At 42.9% G+C, this 17,556-nt stretch overlaps 1 protein-coding gene across 1 annotated transcript in view; it reads left to right on the plus strand.

Annotated features, from left to right (window-relative positions):
* Nucleotides 1-13,678, plus strand: part of TUB (TUB bipartite transcription factor) — a gene marked incomplete at both ends in the record, with an annotated part of 70,084 nt that extends 56,406 nt beyond the window's left edge. The window contains 8 exons of the mRNA XM_084263419.1: nucleotides 2,526-2,597; nucleotides 3,532-3,653; nucleotides 4,547-4,738; nucleotides 5,295-5,407; nucleotides 6,489-6,603; nucleotides 11,593-11,691; nucleotides 12,065-12,236; nucleotides 13,545-13,678. Coding sequence (XP_084119545.1) covers nucleotides 2,526-2,597; nucleotides 3,532-3,653; nucleotides 4,547-4,738; nucleotides 5,295-5,407; nucleotides 6,489-6,603; nucleotides 11,593-11,691; nucleotides 12,065-12,236; nucleotides 13,545-13,678 — 1,019 coding nt within the window. The remainder of the gene's footprint in view (nucleotides 1-2,525; nucleotides 2,598-3,531; nucleotides 3,654-4,546; nucleotides 4,739-5,294; nucleotides 5,408-6,488; nucleotides 6,604-11,592; nucleotides 11,692-12,064; nucleotides 12,237-13,544) is intronic.
* Between the last annotated feature and the right edge of the window lie 3,878 nt (nucleotides 13,679-17,556).

Here is a 17,556-nt window from a genome sequence, read left to right on the forward strand (position 1 = left end):
TAAATGCCCCTCTCTTGTCTGAGGAGAAGTTCTCACTAAGATTCATTTTTTCTGGGACGTTACTCTGCAGATGTGAGCAACTTCAACTGAAATGGGCAGATTTTCTCCAAGTGTTGGCATTTCCTGGGCATTTGAGTCGGAGGGATGTTGGCATGACTAACAAGTTCCGATCTGTGTGGCGATTGTGTTGCCTTAGACCGTGGCTCAGAATATTTAATCATCAGGCACGCTACTTAACTAAAGCTGATTGACTTAAAAACTATCAAGAGACTTCTCAAATTAGGTCAGAGCACTCAGATGTTTACTCTGGGTGGAGCGGGGGAGGGGGGCACATTTCTATTTTTGATGATTTTCCAGGTTAAGATGTATTTTTATTCTCTCCAATTTTTTGTTTATTGTTTAATAGAAGCAGTGGGTGGATTTTTTTTTGTGTTTTGATTTGATTTTGTTTTGCTTTGTTGCTTTATATTCTTATATATATGATACAACCTGGTTTTTACCCGGGTCTGAGCATGCTCCTGATCAGAACAGACACTGCTTAGAGCAGTGCTTCAAATCTGGTCAGGGAGGCTTGCTTTTTTAATGGGAATTAACAACAGAGCTGTGCTCTGAGAGGCAAAGTATCAAGACCAGACTGCAACCACCAGCATCTCCATAAAATATTTTTACCGTGCTTGGATGGTTTGCCACTTGATACTGACAGAGGAAGCTTTTTAGAAAGTTTTGAGCATGAGCAGGAGTTCATGGGAAACTTTCTGTAGAGCTAAGGCTTTTCAGGTGGATTCCCACTGCTGCTTGACTGCTTCTGTCATGTCCTTACTGGCATGTCCCCGTTGGTCTGGAAAGCATTTGTAACTGCTGTCTCCCATCCAACCTTCTCTTACATGGAATAGGAGCCAAAGGAGAAGAACACAGAGATAAATGCTAACTGGCCTAATCAGGAAGGCTGAGCCCCATTAGATTTGCATAGCCCTGATGTGTGTCCATCCTGGTCTTTGACTCTAACTTTGTGGAGAGAAGCCTCTCTCAGCATGTGTCTGCTGCCCCAGCAAGTCGGGTTCTGTTACAAGAGGGTATAGGCTACTGGAGCGTGAAAGGAATATGCTGCTTGCAGGAAAGTGCCAAATACTTCATTTGATTTCCCCATCTGTTGGAAACTGCCATACTACCATACCTCCTGCAGGAGGAATGCCATTCGCCCTTCCGATTTTGAAATCTTAATACGTAGAGATCCTCTCTGGCAAACGAGTCACGAGGGCAGAGCCAGACTTCCTTCAGCTTTAACAACGAATAATGAACATTCAGTCTTTGTGTATATCAGTTTCCCGTACGTCTCCATAAAAAAGACTCGGAGTGAGCAATTGGGTCTTAGTTCTTCTTCCCCACCTGAGTTTGCAACTGCTTTGACATTTAGGGAAGGGATAGATCTGATTTCCGGGTTCAAAACCAAACCAGGACATCTCTGAAGCATTCTTCCCTACAGGTCTCAAGTGCAGACTTTCTAAGGCTGGCACAGAATTCTCACCACTGACATATCGGTGGTGCAGTAGCGAGCAGGGATGTGGAAATGAACTGATTATGTCTGTGTGGTGCCACTGTGACATTACTGCACAGCAGCCAGTTGAGGAGATGGATCGTCTCTATCACCCTGCGTGGCTCACTAGAACGTGGCTGTCATTATTAAGAAATAATGCTGGTGATTAATGAGCGTGTGATTAATCATGAGTGAGTTCACAGGTCAACAGATACTTTCAAAGCCTGTAGAACTCTGGCTTCCCTTGTGTAACCAGGCCCTATTGAAGCATTTTGCTGTGTGCTGTGTGGCGTGTGCCCGGGCTGGGGGAACTGCAGAAGTGGGGAATGAGACCGATCACAGTGCAGCTCAATGCAGTGCAAGCTTTGCATACGCCTTGGTTTTACTTTCTGCACCCACTCCTACTGCTCTGGTGGTGTTTCGTTATCCCAATTCTGGTGTCAAAAACTATTTTTAAAAAATATTGAAGTTTTACTGGAAACAGCAATAACATAAAAAGTATTATGATGGTTTTTTTGGTGTCTTTTTTTTTTTTTTCCTCATGCCATTCCAAAATTTGAGCTGAAGAAAACCATTACTGATGCTATCTCTAACGCTTATGTTTCTTTACGTTAGTGTGGTTCAGTCTCTGCTTGCTGCAGACCAAGCTCTCATTCCCAAAACCTCCCATGCAGGGCACATGGTGCACAGAAGGGTTCGTGGCACAGCCGTTTAGTATGGATGAAGTTTTCTGAAGCTTCAGCTCTGTGATCCAGAGCTTCTTGACTTTATTCAAAGCACTAAAAAAGAAGGTGACAACAGATATAAGTAGGTAGAAGGTGAATTTGATTGTGCAGAAAGTTGAAATGTCTATAATTGAGAATTCTGACAGCATCATTATGGCCCCATCCAGTAAACCTTTAGCCCTGTATGGAGTCCTGTTGAGAAGTTAGGCTTGTTCACTCAATTAAGGGTTTGCAGAATCAAGCCCGTGGATTTTTTCCTTTCCCAGATCCCCATGCAAATACATCCTGGTCCTCTTCCACCTCCCAATCCAGTCTTGTCGCCCTGGATCATGTTCCTGGTAAGTACAGAAGGAAAAAGTTAATTATGCCCATGCTGCTTGGCTCTGGAAGTCTTTGCATTTCATTTATCCTTCTGCATTGAACTTACCGATAGTGGAAATGCTGGACCAAGTGTTTGGGGTTCTTTGGTTGGTTTATTTTTTCCATTTTTAGGAAGATATACCAGGTAGTTAGCCTCTAATATGTGGAATTTAGAGTTTGAGCCTGAGTACAGGGTGGCTTCATCTGCATGATACTCCTTGAAAAACTAGGCCTGGCAAATGTCCCACAGTTGATGCTTTCTGCTAAGTCCTATTTTATGTTCAAAGCTGTTGTTTCCCTTTGAAATGTCTGAGGTTTTGAGTTCTTGTAAAGTCAGACTTCTAGCTGCTCTAAGGCAGTTCCTTTGGCCGAGGCTGATGCTGGTTTTTTACATGAAATAAATATACATGAGAACATTTCCTTGATGTGACTGTTTCTCCCCAGCTTAAGATCTGCTCTTCTTCATATCACACAGGAGCAGTTGAAAGTGTGCTGTAGAAGGGCTCTTATTTTTAATTGTTAATGTTTCCAAATGGCTGTGATAGGTTGTCTGCTCAACTCCAATTTCAGGTTTAAGATTTTGTGTTGTGTTTGAAGTACTTGATTGGATTAAGAAGATCTGAATTTAATTCCTAACTGGATATTGCTCCTGTATCACTGGGTAACTGTCCTTTTTGTGGAATGGAAACCACGATATTTCCTTTCCCATTTGCTGAAATGTTTTGGGTGCTCAGGGCAGGTACTGTCTCACCCACGTTTGTACGATGCCTTGCACTGTGAACCCCCCTCAAACACACCCTCTCTCACCCCTGAGCCTAAGGATGCAACAGTATGATTAAGAGATGTTGTACAGCATGTATGGGCAGCCTTAATGTGCTTGTGTTTCATGTAAATGCACTACTTTCTCTTCAGGCATTTCAAGCAGCATGAATTTTGATGAGGAAGAGGATGAGGAAGATGAAGATAGCTCCAGTTCTTCACAGCTAAACAGCAACACCCGGCCTGGTTCTGCCACGAGCAAGAAATCCAACAAGGTAAGGGATGAGTGCCAAAGGAGCACACGGGCTGCTGTATTTGGTCAGAGCAGGCCTGGCTTTCTCATTTTTAATATGCACTAGAGTATCTCCAAGGTGATTTACTGTGTGTGGTAGCTCTCAGGGTTCACAGGAGCAAGCCATGTAAATAATGACTTGGAGAAAAGAATAACAAATATTGCCTGAACTTGAATGAAGAGCAAGGTAAACAGTAAATATTTACCTTACTCCCTCTTGCAGGTGGTCAGAAGGATTGTTTGTTTCTATTGTCTTTTTCTGAGCATCTTCCCAGCCCTATCTCACTGCTACCTTCCGAACATAAAATAAGACTTCGGCTTGTTCATGTATTTTTAAATATGCCATATCACAAGCTCTTGCTAAAGATGTTGATGGTGACCCATTATAAACTGCACCGACTTCTCCTCTCTGTTATATCTCTATGTAGCTTAATCTATCTGTCCCCAGACACTTCTCCTTTCATCAAAGACCATCGCTGTCCTTGAGTGTGGCCTTTCTGAAGAGAGAAGCGTGCTGAGGTGGGAAGGTGTGAGACAGGGTTTGACCTGTAGCAGCACTGCAGCATGCTGCTTGTGCAGCTGCCCTGTTTGGCTTGGCCAGCCGTGTCTGTACATTAGGTATCAGCGGCAGAGGGAACGGCTCCCAGGTCTTAAGTGGCCAGGAACTTGACCAGTTGGGTGGGGAGAGATCTTAGCTTGATAAGCTGCCTTCAAAGCTGCTGAGGAATCAGAACAGGGCAGACAATATGTCCCCTGAGTGTTTTGGGGTTTTTTGGGGGGGTTTTTTAAGTGCAACTTCCATCAAATGTGATTCCTTTGTACTTATGACCTCATAAATCAAAGCTGATTAAACCTAAGTTTTGCTTACTGTTTTAGGAAGCGGCCTCAGCCCCCAGTCCTTCCACAAATGAGCCTCTCATAGCTGTCGATGACCTCGAGGAATTTGCTGTAAGACCTGCTCCTCAGGGTGTCACTGTCAAATGCAGAATCACAAGAGACAAGAAGGGAATGGACCGAGGGATGTACCCTACTTATTACCTCCACTTGGAAAGGGAGCATGGTAAAAAGGTCATAAAATAACTTGAATGGCATACCAATTGAATATTAAATAACTATTAAGAGTCTGAAGAAGTCTTACAAAGAAAATATAATCTTAGATTTTAGATACATTTTCACTTTCACTGATATCTGTCCTGCAGTCTGCCAAAAGCAAAACAATTGTATCACTTTGTTCTGCTGCCTTTCATATGTCTGATCTTTGGTTGTAAATAACCCGTGCATGGCACCTTTGTGCGACAGTCAGCAGTTGGGGCGCTCTGCGTTCTGTGGCTGGAAAAGCATCTATTTTCAATTCAGCTGGAACAGCCAGAGCGACTTAGAATGAAACATTTAACAAAATAGATCAAATTTAATTATTTAAACCATAAATAATGGAATGAATGTTTGAGAAGTCACTTTCCCTTTCCGGATTATCTGGTTTTGCTAAGTCCCAGGAGACCTTTGGTTACTTGGCTAGTGATGCTGGAAGACAGAAAAATTGCCTATGCCTTCCTTACCTCAAAGCAGGAAGTGGTGTGTCCTAACCCCTTTGGCATTCTAGAATATGTTTTTTTGCACTGCTTAGGTGTTTCTGTTAGCTGGAAGGAAACGAAAGAAGAGTAAAACCTCAAATTACCTCATCTCCATAGACCCAACTGACCTGTCTCGGGGTGGAGAGAGTTTTATTGGAAAACTGAGGTAAACGCTGATACATCTAAGAATTTCTTTATGTAATATAAAGCTTGTTTGGAATTAAAGAAACCACTATGACTTCTTAATCAGAGGCTTGGCTACATCTTGTGATAATGGTCCACAGTTCACTAGTATCCAAGGCATGTTTCCAAAATGTCTTAAGAAGTTATAAGTTCACATTTTATTGGAAATCAGCAAGACTGAAGCTCTTAAATGCTCAAAGGCCATATTCTCAAGGGTGTATGAGCACAATTTAGCTTAGCAGGGTTTCGTAAGTGCATGAGTAGATTGCATCTAGCCCCTGTTGTTATAAATACTTTGGAAAGTAAGCTCCATCTGATTGGTGATCTGAAAACCTCTTTAGCTTTGTCAAGATCTTAAGATCCAAATTAGAATTATTTACAAGTTGTGGTATTCATTCAGAACCACTCATTTCATTTCTGCCTGTCACCCCATCATACACCGTTCTGTTATTGATACCTGTGTGGAGCCTCTCAGTGTGCACTTAGGAAGGGGCTGGTGCTGCTGATGGACATTTGGCCCTGTGGGTCTCAGAATTGATATGCTATTTCTTGCAGTGCAAATGCAGAATGAGGTTTTAGTACGTTCTGAGCAGCATTTTGCACTCCTCGGTGTGATTTCCATTTGAATAGGAAAGAAAGGTCTTACTGATAACTCTATGAAAGTCACTCTCTGTATTTATCTAATAGAGTTAGGTGTCAGGTAAGAAAGCAGATGGTTTGCTAGAGAGTAAGTATATTTCAGAAACCAAGCAAACAAACAAAATAGCCTCACTCCAGTGCGTCCTTATTGATTTCTTGAGTAAACAGTTTGCAAGATGGCCTGAGAAGTCTCCAGTGTAATGATAAGGGCTCTTTAGCATGCTCTGCTGTACTGTGCCTTTACTGTTCTGTTCTGGCCTTTAATCCAGGAGTTGCCATTTAGTTGGGATTAGAATTAACAACTATTTGTTTTCTGTATTATCCGTCTTTGTTTTGGGGCTGCAGCGCAGGATAGATGTCCCAGGCACCATCATTGACAAACGGTGATTGAATTTTCCTTTTTCTGATTTATTTTTTTTTGACAGATCAAATCTTATGGGAACTAAGTTTACAGTTTATGACAATGGAGTAAATCCAATGAAAACAACATCAAGCCTGGAGGCGAGTATCCTGCGTCAGGAGCTAGCTGCTATTTGTTATGTAAGTACTGCTTACAGGCAGAATATGCAAGAAAGGACAGTTCAGTTTCTGAAATAGCATGCTGGATTTCCTTCTCACTTATGATTATGTAAATCAGTATTCATACTTTGATGTAATCAAACAGCTGATGCTCACTAGAGAAACCAGGAAATTCGGTGGAAAAAGGAGATAAAAAACACAGTACCATGGAACCCGGTTGCCCGGTTGTACTTCTGATCAGAAGGTGTTGGGAGTTTTTATGTAACCCCCTGAAAGAGCTTGGCTGCTGAAGAGCCTGCAGGCACTGTCCAGGGGTTCCTGAACTGGAACGAGTTGCGCACATGGAATTACTGCACCAGAGTATGAGTGTTTGTTATGGCATTTTGAAGGAGGCTTCTCTGATCCAAAGCACAGGTAGCTGGAAAGCAAGGTCTGCAGCTTTGGCTGAGATGCTGCAATAAAAACTCTAAACCCTTTTTCCAGGGAAGAAACCCAAACAGACCCCAAACAAAATCCAAAGTTCAGCTAAATGCGAGAAGCCAGCCTTTGATAGGCCAGTGAATAGCATTTGTGTGGGGCAATGCAGACAGTCAAGACATGAAGTGCAGGTGGTGGTGTTCCGTGATTACTGTATGAGTGACTCTTGTGGTGAGGGTGTTCTTTCTGTCCAGAAATCTCTGGGCCCAAGAAGCTCTTCCATTCAAAATTGGTGCATACACTGCTGCAGAAAGTTTTTTGTTCTCACAAAACAACAACTTCTTACAAAAATACCCAAGAACTGCTTTTCCACTTTTCTGAAAAGCTCCTGCCCAGCTCTTACCAAGGATGCCTGGAGCTCCGTCAGATGGAGATCCAGCCATCCCAGCATATGCCCTGCGCATGCACAGAGTGTGCTTCTGGAAAGATTGGCCTCATGATGCGTGGGGAGCAATGCATCAGGAAGGTTTTGGCACATGAAAAGGAAAGCAGAGACCAATCCTTTATGTGCGAAGTGCTGAGAGTGCTGAGGGCTGGCAGTATTAACTGCTAACATGTTCTTTTCCTGTTGCTTAGGATGCAGCTTTTTGTGGATGTAGTATAAATAATGTGTTTCTTCGCTCATGCTGTTGTTATTCAGGCACGAGGCCTGTGACTGCAAACAGACAGACACACACCACCACCACTCCACCTCCCACACCCATTCCTGTTGGATTTGAAACTCTCTGAGCTGTATTTTCTGAAATTCTAACAGGATTGACCAAGAAAGTCTGGGACTTGATATCAGTTTAAAGCCTGAGAAGAATTTCCATACTTAATAATAGGGTTTTTTACTGGTTAATATAGGAGGGCATTCCCTGGAGTTGGACAACTAGTCTTCCAGTGCAAACTGGAAGTGCAAGGTGAAAACAAAAAAATGGTTTAAAAGAAAAAAAAGGTTTGTATATTAAAAAAAATAGGCATTGCTTGTGTAATTCAGCAGCAATGAGCCATTAACATTACCAAATATACAGCTTGGTTATGGTCAGCAGAGGTAATTAGGAGCATGAGTGAACAGAACCATGGCCACTGTTTGGAGAACGTGGTCAGATCAGCTGCTGCTGGTTGAGAGATTAGCAGTTTAAAGCTTGTATATCTGTATGAGAAAAGGACTCATTCCCTTGATATTTCGATAATGGTGGAGGAAGGCAGCAGGCTTGCAGGTGTGCTATGGCCCAGAGGACTAAAGGAGGTCAGAATGGTATCTCATTACTTGCCAGGTTTGTTAAAGTGAGATTGTTGCTCCTGGCTGCGGCAGAACCCCAGCAAAGGATGCCAGAAAGAGCACTCCTGAAACACCCTTGTCCTAGGGTAACCTTTCAATGCCTGCCTCGAGATTTTTCCTGCAGCAAAAACTATAATAAACAATACTTGGAAATCACCACTGCGCCTCTCACTGTCTCTCAGCTCGTCTGATGGAACAACCACCCGTCTGAAGAACAGCCGTACCCACTCCCACCAACTTACCAAGCCCAACCTGCTGAATCATCTCAGCAGGTCTAGTTTATCCAGGGAGAAGCCAGCGCTGTGTGTCTTGTTAACTGTGGCAGAAACGTGTTGAAAACTCCTGTTCTAGTTTTTATCGGGTGCCCTTAACCATGTTTGCTCTCCTGGCTGATGGCAGGCTGGTGGATTAATAAACCTGCAGCAGCACCTAATGGCTGATTTCAGAATCGCTTGGCAGAATTTACTGAGAAGCGGGGAGAAGCTTTGTGCCGGGGTTATCTGTGCTGGGTTCCTTTATGTCCGTAGTGCCTCACAGTGCAGTTTGCGTCAGATTCTGCAGGCTGATGCGCTGAGGTGTTACTTTGGTCTCGGTAAAGCAATCAAATGCCGTGTTTCTACACTGGCCGCAGTCACTTGCAGTGTGCTCTGGTGTACTGGGTCCGTGGTTAGGGCTTTTGGTGGCACGATAGTTTCTACAGGATGTGTTAGGGCCAGGGCACAGCTGTGCGAATCAACTACAGCAGGAGAAGCGGCTCAGGGAAAATGGGAGTAATTAAATCACCAGTCCCCTGGGAGCTGTTGGGATATGGGCCTTGCAGCTCTGATCACCACAGTGAAATGCTTACGTAATTTCATGAAAGTGTGTGAGATTTTAAAAGCAACCCAGGGGGGAGGTTGGGTGCTTTTCCAGCCGGGTTTGTTGCGATGCACGCTGCCGGACAGCTTCCAGGCAGGGCTGAGGCAGAGTGCAGCTTCAGTGAAATGCTGGGCCAAGATTTAAATCCCTGGAGTGCTGGTTGATCCAAAAGGGCTCTGCCAGCAAATAACCCTTATTTTGAGCCATAAAACAAGGCCATCAATGGCACTAAAATGGTGTGAAACCAGAATCTGCCCCATGTTTTCCTAATAATGCCATTTGTACCCTTGAATTTACACACACAGCATTGCAGAAGAGAGGAAAAAAGAAGCAGGGCATGAGATAGGAGATAAGGGGAATTAATTTTATTTGGATGCAGGTAAATTGGAAAGGCCTGCTATTAATTAAAGCTCCTCTTCTGTCCCTACTGTTTTCCTCAGAAAACATGTATTTAAACTGTGTACCTTGATTTTAGCAAAAGGGTATGGGTGCCTGATGTAATGTGCAACTAGAAACCGTTCCTGTATCATTTAGCAGGAGTATTGATTTTAGTGTTTCTGAGCAAATCCAAAGACTATAGTCCTGTTCTTTCAGAGTGATAATACCACTTGTTGGTGGGGGGAAGTGATTCAGCGCTCTTATTGAATTTTACCTCAAACAATGTCTTCAGCCAGTCAGCACCTAAATGAATTGCATGTAGCATAGCTGTGGCTTGATGAGAAGAAAAGCTCGGAAGGCATCGCGGAGAAGACCAAAATTGTCAGTAGTTAGTGGAAAATAAGCATAGGCATGAATCTTTTCTTAGAAATTGCCCTCTGCTGTGCTGAGTCTCTCTAGTGTATAAAGTCTGCTGGCAGTCGTTTTGGTTTGAGTCTCACCGTGATGCAGAACCAGCTGGTTTACCCTGCCAAAGGCCACGATCGAAGCAGTTCAGGAAAGAGGTAGAATCTTCCCGTTAATGTGTATAGTTATGCAGATATATGAGTAGACCTGGATTGCTTCAAGAGTGTTTAGTAAAATAACTCCTGCATGCATGAAAACCTCTAATGACTTCTTTAAAATCTCCAGGTGTTTTGCTGAAACAATAAAGTTATTTCAGAGGTCTGATGGGTGACAAAACTTGTGCACGAGTAAATTTTAGGGGGGTATTTCCAGATGTTTCCAGTGAGTTGAGATGTATTTTTGCTCATAAAAGTAGAGATGTTTTTGAAAGTTTAATGTTCCTTAAAATCAGGACACTTTTATTAAATATGTAAAACCAGAGACTGAATATGTTGCTTCTGAATGTCCCAGTGGTAGAGCCACACAAGCTGGAGCCTGGAGGTGTCCAGTCCTTGGCATCTTGCAATACACTGCTGGGAATAGCGCCAATGGGAATTTCCTTCCTGTGATTCCTTATAGGGTGACCACAGCCTTTCACCTGGGAAAGGTAGAGAGAAAAAAATTGCACAGAGCTAGGAGGGGGAAAAAAAATATAAAAAAAGAGAAAAGTAGCCTAGAAGATGAAGAGATGGACTTTCGGAGGTGGCACTGCTTCATTTGCTGGAGTGAATGCTGAAATGGGCAATCAGGTTTTACTGAGTGGGTTAGACAATACCGCCCTTCACTACTTCTGTTTCAAAAGTAGACGATGACTTCCTGAAATATTTGGCCCCAGTTTCTTCAGTGGAATATAGAGCACCTCAGATACAGATAAGGTTTAGGCCTACCTAGATGTTACGGGTTGTGTTTTGAGAGGAGAGGGCAATACTGGTGTGCTGGTGTGCAGAGCTGGTCAGAGGGGCATCAAGTTTTGCTTAATGGAAGGAAATGTGTTTTCCACAGATTTTTCTGCCCTGCTTTTATAGCTCAGAAATTTGCATTCATACCAATGTGTTTGGTTCTCTACCATGCTCCTCTCTAAGCATAACGTATCTGAAGACTTTGAAACTCACAGCACTGCTAGCAGATGCTCTTACTGGCAGCTCTGTCTTGTTTGCTTTTGTGCTGGCTCTGGAATAAATGGAGTTGGTCCCATGTATTTAATTTTGTCTCTCATCAAAATGTGTGACTACGTTTTATGATTTTTAAATTACAGCTATTTTATTTTGGGATCTAGCAGTAGCCAAGCAATCTGGTTAGTTCATATCCTTTTTTAACAAAGGGATTTATTCCTTTTTAAATTGTATTATGGTTGCTGGCAGCCAAATGCTAGGAGTGGTTTTGGAAACCTCTCTATTTTAATTTTTCCTGTTGTCGGAGCTTCTAGGACAAAGCTAGAATGTTTGGTGGTGCCAGTGAAGGTAGGGATTTCAAGATGTTTTTTGAGTTGACTAAGAAATAAGTTCCCAGAGCTGCCACTGTGTCTCCCTGTTGAAGAAATTAACGTTAAAAATATGGAATGTGATGAACTCTTTTCTAAATATTTTTAGGAAACAAATGTCTTGGGGTTTAAAGGACCTCGTAAAATGAGTGTGATCATACCAGGAATGAATATGGACCACGAAAGAGTTTCCATCAGACCACGAAATGTAAGTCATACCGTCAGTCAACCATAAAAATTACTTGAATTCTTTGTCAATTAGAGTGGGTTTTTTTGCATTTCTGAAGGTCTAGAAGTTAAAAAACCCAGTATTTAAACAATTGCAGAACAATGGGATGAGTGAATAGTTCTGTCACTCACAAAAGCACTACAGCTTATAATATATTTTGATAACAAAAGATACAGCTAACCTTTTCTGAGCTGTGCAAAGGACTCAGATTCACTCAGAGTTCTGTTTGATTCATGAGAGTTGAGGGTGAGGGTTTAGTCTTTGGGCAAGGATTTATGAATGCCTTTTTCTTCTGTGAACTTATTTTCTGTCTTGAGTGCGAAGCTGAAGTGTGTATCTGTGGTGTGTGCAGGAACATGAGACGCTTCTTGCAAGATGGCAGAACAAAAATACAGAGAGTGTCATTGAGCTGCACAACAAAACACCAGTCTGGAATGATGACACCCAGTCCTATGTTTTGAATTTCCATGGTCGAGTCACACAGGCCTCGGTGAAAAACTTCCAGATCATTCATGATAATGATCGTAAGTATAGCTCTCTGCCTGCCCTCTATAGAAACAGCACCCTGTACACAGCCTGCAGGGATTCCACCATTACTGTTGGTACCTGAACAAATTCAGTTTGGTCATGTGGGTCGGGCTTAATGCTGCTCTGCCTTGTGGCTGTGACGCTGATGCAGGCATGGTGTTTAAATGCTCGTGCTTGAGACCAGTGGTTCTGCTGTGTGCTTCCTTAGTTTTCTCCCTTGGCTGCCCAGCTTGTGAGCTGAGCATCAGTTTAGAGTTGGTTCTGCTCTCAGAGCTGCGCTATGTCCAGGCAGCAGGACGTGGGGCAATGTCACTGTACTCAAGCACATGTATCACACAATCCTTCCTTGGGGGTTTTTTTCTCCCTCTGGTCTCCATATGCTGCCCAGCTGGAGCTGGTGGCAGTCAGACCCGTCCCCCTGCATACCCGCTTTGCCATTAACTATGGCTTTTTTAGCATTAGCCCTACAGAAATGTGCTGCTTGCTGCTGGCAATGTACAGCCCCCTTTTTTCTCAGGCAGAGGTACAGTTTTCTGGAGCAAGGATGAACATAAGCACTCGAGTGGAGCCATGTTGCCCCACTTTAGGCAGGCATAGTCACTAGGCGCTGAGGCGCGCTGGGCTAAACCAGAGCCATGCTCGGACTGCGGGGAAGAGTGGAAAGGAACTGGTGAAAGTTGCTGTGCCAGTCCTGGAGAGCAGTACTGAGTTTGAAGCATTGGTGTATGCATTTGCTGCATTTTATTTGTTACAACGATTCCACCTGCTTCTGCAGTGAAATATTTTGGACTGTGAATGAGGCTGAGATTTCCTGGTGTTGTCAAGGAGTACGACAGGCAAAAAATGCTGAGGAAGAATTTCTGAGTATGATATAACAGAGAGACATGATTAGGTCTAGAACACAATTATGCCTTCTCTTCCCTCATTAACTTTCCATAAGTTAGGTAGTAATTGAATTAATTGGTTCTTGGTACATGTGAAACTCAGTGCCAGCTCTGTATAAGAGGATCAAGCATTCTATACGAAAGCAATTTTCTCTCCATAATTGCAAAAAACCATTTTATCTGTGTAATTTTTTTTTGAAGACAGTAACGAGTCTTGCAATCCTTTATCACTCGGCTGGTCCTCACTCCATATATCCATATGTCCATATATGTGCGTGCATAAGCGTTGTGAAGTCTGCTGAGAAAGCATGTTTTGTGGGTACTTTGTTAAGCTGGGCCAGACGATGCTGCTGAATGCATGCTTCTCTTAGTAAGGGCTGCAAACAGAAATAACACGACTTCTTGTGACCTCTCTTGCAGCTGACTACATAGTGATGCAGTTTGGCCGCGTGGCTGAGGACGTGTTCACCATGGACTACAACTACCCAATGTGCGCGCTACAAGCCTTTGCTATTGCCCTCTCAAGTTTTGACAGCAAGCTGGCTTGTGAGTAAAGGGGCATGGGTGAGAATCCTCTCAAGGGAAGAAGTTTGCCATGTGATTCCCAGTTCCTGCTGGTGTCGCTTATGGTCCATACTAAACAGGTCAGGGAAAACGCGGTTTCAGAGGACGACTCTGTTGCTGAAGAGAAAGTAAAAGGAATCCTCTAAAAATTCAGGACATTCAGGAAATCATGTTTTCCTTTTGTTCTTTTTTTTTTTTTTCCTGTCATATTTTTCTGGAAGTGTCATCAAGTTTGTGTAAATAGGAGTTCTATCTCATGTCCTTGGTTATGTTACGGAGATGTGCCATGATGTACTGTTCCGTGGCTCTAGTAGCACCATTCTAACGGTGTCTTTTTTAAATCCAGAAAGGGCGTGCACGCTCGAAAAATTCCTTTTTAAATGTGAGAGTTACTCCCAGGCTGCAATCGTACCTCAAGGTTGCATTCCTACATCGACTAATCCGAGCTTCACATCATACGGCGTAGAAGAAAGATCACAAAAAAGATGCACTTCTTTGCTTTTGCAAGGATCTCCTGTAGTGCAAAGCCAAGTCTGAGGCTTGACAACCTGTACTGGACCGAACGTGATGCGTTGCTGTTGTGTACGTAGAAGGGCATGATTAATTTTAATTGCAGTAGGAAGAAACGGAGAAGTAGAAAGCACAAAACAATGTTGCACAAGTCACTTGAATTCTAAGCTGTCATTCTGTTTTAACATCTACATGCTTTTAAATTTGTTTCAAATGAAAATGTATTTGGAGTATGGAAAAGGAAAACGTCTAGGTGCCAGGAAAGCATAACTTATGTTGAATTTGGCATGTCGTGTGTTGGGAATTTATATCCTTGTATTGCTGTGGTAATTCAACCACATATTTTGTATGAAGTGATATAAACAGTTGGATAAAAGGCTCTCCACAGAGAAGCTTAATATTTTGAACAGGCTGTGTAAAGCTGAGGAAGGTAAATGGAAATATTTTATTAAATTTGTCTGGCCTTTTGCGATTTTACAAATTTGTTGACTGCATTTTTTGAACTTTCAGCAACGACCACTTTCCATATTTATTTCCCATTGTAAGAATGCTTGAAATCGATTGAAACTGTGTATGATGTTCTCTAATGTAAACGTGCCAGCTACTGAGCTAAATCCTTCTAGGCAAATCTAGTGTATGCTGCATACAAATGAGACACTGGCAGGACACGGAGTAGCTTAAAATAGTATGGAGTTTTTGTTTCTTTTTCTTCTGATTTATCTGGAACATATAAACAAATACCATTTCAAAACACAAGCCAAGAACAAGCCTTTCTCCCTCTTCTTTCTTTCTGCCTCTCTCCCTCTTCTTTCTGCCTTTCTGCCTTTCTCCCTCTTCTTTCTGCCCTTCTCCCTCTTCTCCCAAAAGCCAAGAGCTGCCATTGAAAGCACACTGTAAAACACCTGTAAGCATGATGAGTCTCTCTACCATTGTTCTTTACAGCGTTATCCTAAATGGCACACAAAGTAGTACAATGTATATGTAGTTCACCAGAAGGTTATTGAAATGTGAGTGAAGAAGCAGTTGTGTTTTATACTGTGTGTATTCAGATTTTTACTCTTTATAGACTCCTGCACTGCACAACCAAAGATTATGTAATGAGAAAATGAGATCAAATCTGCTTGTCTCAAAGCTGTCAGTCCCTTTTTTTGACTATAGGGGACAGGCCATAATGAGAGGATGTGCCATTTGGACTGTGTCATTTCAACTAATAAAAGAAATATGCTCTCTTCTTCACATTTCCCTTCAAGTCTCCTTCCCAGTATACAGCCAAGGAAATTTCAGATGAGATAGAAGTAAGTAATTGCCAGCAATTTTTCTAAATTTATTATTTTTTAAAAAAAAACCCTATGGAAAAAAAGTCTGCTGGCTTTGAACAGTGTTTTGTTGATGGACTCAACCTGTCAAATGTCATCCTCAAATCACATGAGGCTCTGTCTTTTCTTTTTATTTTTCCCTAATCTTTTTGCAAGAAGTATTTCCACACAGTGGTATGGAGTTGAGAGGCACCTTTTGTTCGAGACAGGTGAGCAGTCAGTACCCTCAGTGAACAGTCAAGATGGTGAGTCACGAGCTGCAGCGTGATCTTCAGCTTTTGCAAGTGGATGCTTTGTTTTCCCCTGCGGTTGGTGGTTCCCACCACTTCACATCCCCATCCGTGATCTCACTTTGTGTTGTAACAGAGCAGGGGGCCCTTAGGTTACCTCATGGCAGTCTTTAAACACCAACCTCCAGTGGTAACCAGAATTTTTGGTTCAGGCTGCTGCAAAACCAGGCAGGAATTCCCACTGCTGGTGTTCAGCTGTGATGTGGATTTCAAGAACTCTGCAGTGTGGGAATGGTTGAATCTGCGCAGCCTTTAATTCTGTGGCTCACCAGCCATATGTTTTCTTTAAAGGCTGCGAAAGCAGCACCTGACACAGTTTTCTGCCTCTCTGCACAGCACTGGGTCAAAGGACCTGCGTGTCTTACAGTGCAAATATATAATCTGTTGGCTTTAATGGTGGAGTTGGCTGAGGAAGGGTTGTGTTTATTGTGGATCCTAACAATGGTCTGACTCGCACCCTGACCCCACAGGGAACTGGCACCAAAAGGCAGCTCCTGTGCTGCGAATTCCAGCGCAGGGGTGAGAACAAGGGGCTGGGGAATGGCAGGGAGTTCGGCTTTGTGAGGCGGATTTTTCTGCCAGCACATTGTGTAACTTCATTCTCACTGCATGTTCTTCCCAGGCTAGGTATTTTTTTAACCTGTAAGCACGCCAGGAGGAAAGCAGTGGCTTAAATTCTCATCATCTTAGCAGAATCAGACAGGGATATCAGCCAGCAAGCTGCAGAGGAAAAAAAAAATCCCCACCATAAATTGAGGTCACCAGAGGGGGGTGTTAACCTGGAACTAAGAGGAATGAGGAGCTCTCATTGAATCTGGTTCAGTTACAATAGGATTTGCTAAAACCCCTGATCCCTCATTGCTGTTGAGCAAGGTACATACTGGGTTCTCGTTGTTCACTTGATCGCTGCCATCCGCTCCAAAAGCGGTTTCTTTTCTTTTGGCATCTGTGTTTTTCCCAATGGGCACTTTCTGGTGAAGGGCACCACTGTGTATCAGTGTGAGGTGATACCCCAAGCTGTCCAGCACATCTCCAAATTCTGTTTTCCTAACTTGATAAAGTTGTAGCACATTTTGTCTTAACGTACAGTCAAACCTGAGATTGCACAGACCTCACAAGGTTTGATGTTTTTTCTTCCTCAGCAGCAATAAAAGCTTGGCACAGTATATGTTTTTGGAAAGACAGGCACACTAAAGTAGCTGGAGAATAGTGAGTGGCATGCTCATATTAGTAGCAGCTTCTGCAGGGCCTGCATGACAGTGTGCAACAGGGCATAACCTGGTTTCGTTAGTGTGACAGAGAGTACGATGGCAACGAGCTGTGCGTTTCCTTCACGTAGTCCCAGGGAGTGTTTGGATACAGTTGATTTAGTATTCTTTAAAATCCCAATATTGATGATTTTTTGCATCTACTGTTGATTTTGGGAGAGAGTTGTAAACAAATTCCTTCCCTGGATTGCCCATAGGCAAATAACTGCATGCTTTAATGAGAGTTCTTAATCTGACTTGTCACTCTGTTTACATCAAACAGTTTCTTCCTGGCCCTTTATCTAATTTTCTTCATCTCTGATGGTTCTGTTCCTTCTCATTCTCTTCACAATCCCTTTATCTTTTCTTCAAGGATGTGCAACTGCGAAGTGTTTATTTTGACAATATTAGGCAGTGATCTCTCTGCAGATGAGTAATGCCCTCAGTGCACATCCAGTGATGCTCCTACAATAGAAGCCTTATCAGAGGGATGAGTTTGGCCCTT

This window comes from Gallinula chloropus (assembly GCF_964237585.1).
Source record: "Gallinula chloropus genome assembly, chromosome: 4".
Lineage (NCBI taxonomy): Eukaryota > Metazoa > Chordata > Aves > Gruiformes > Rallidae > Gallinula > Gallinula chloropus.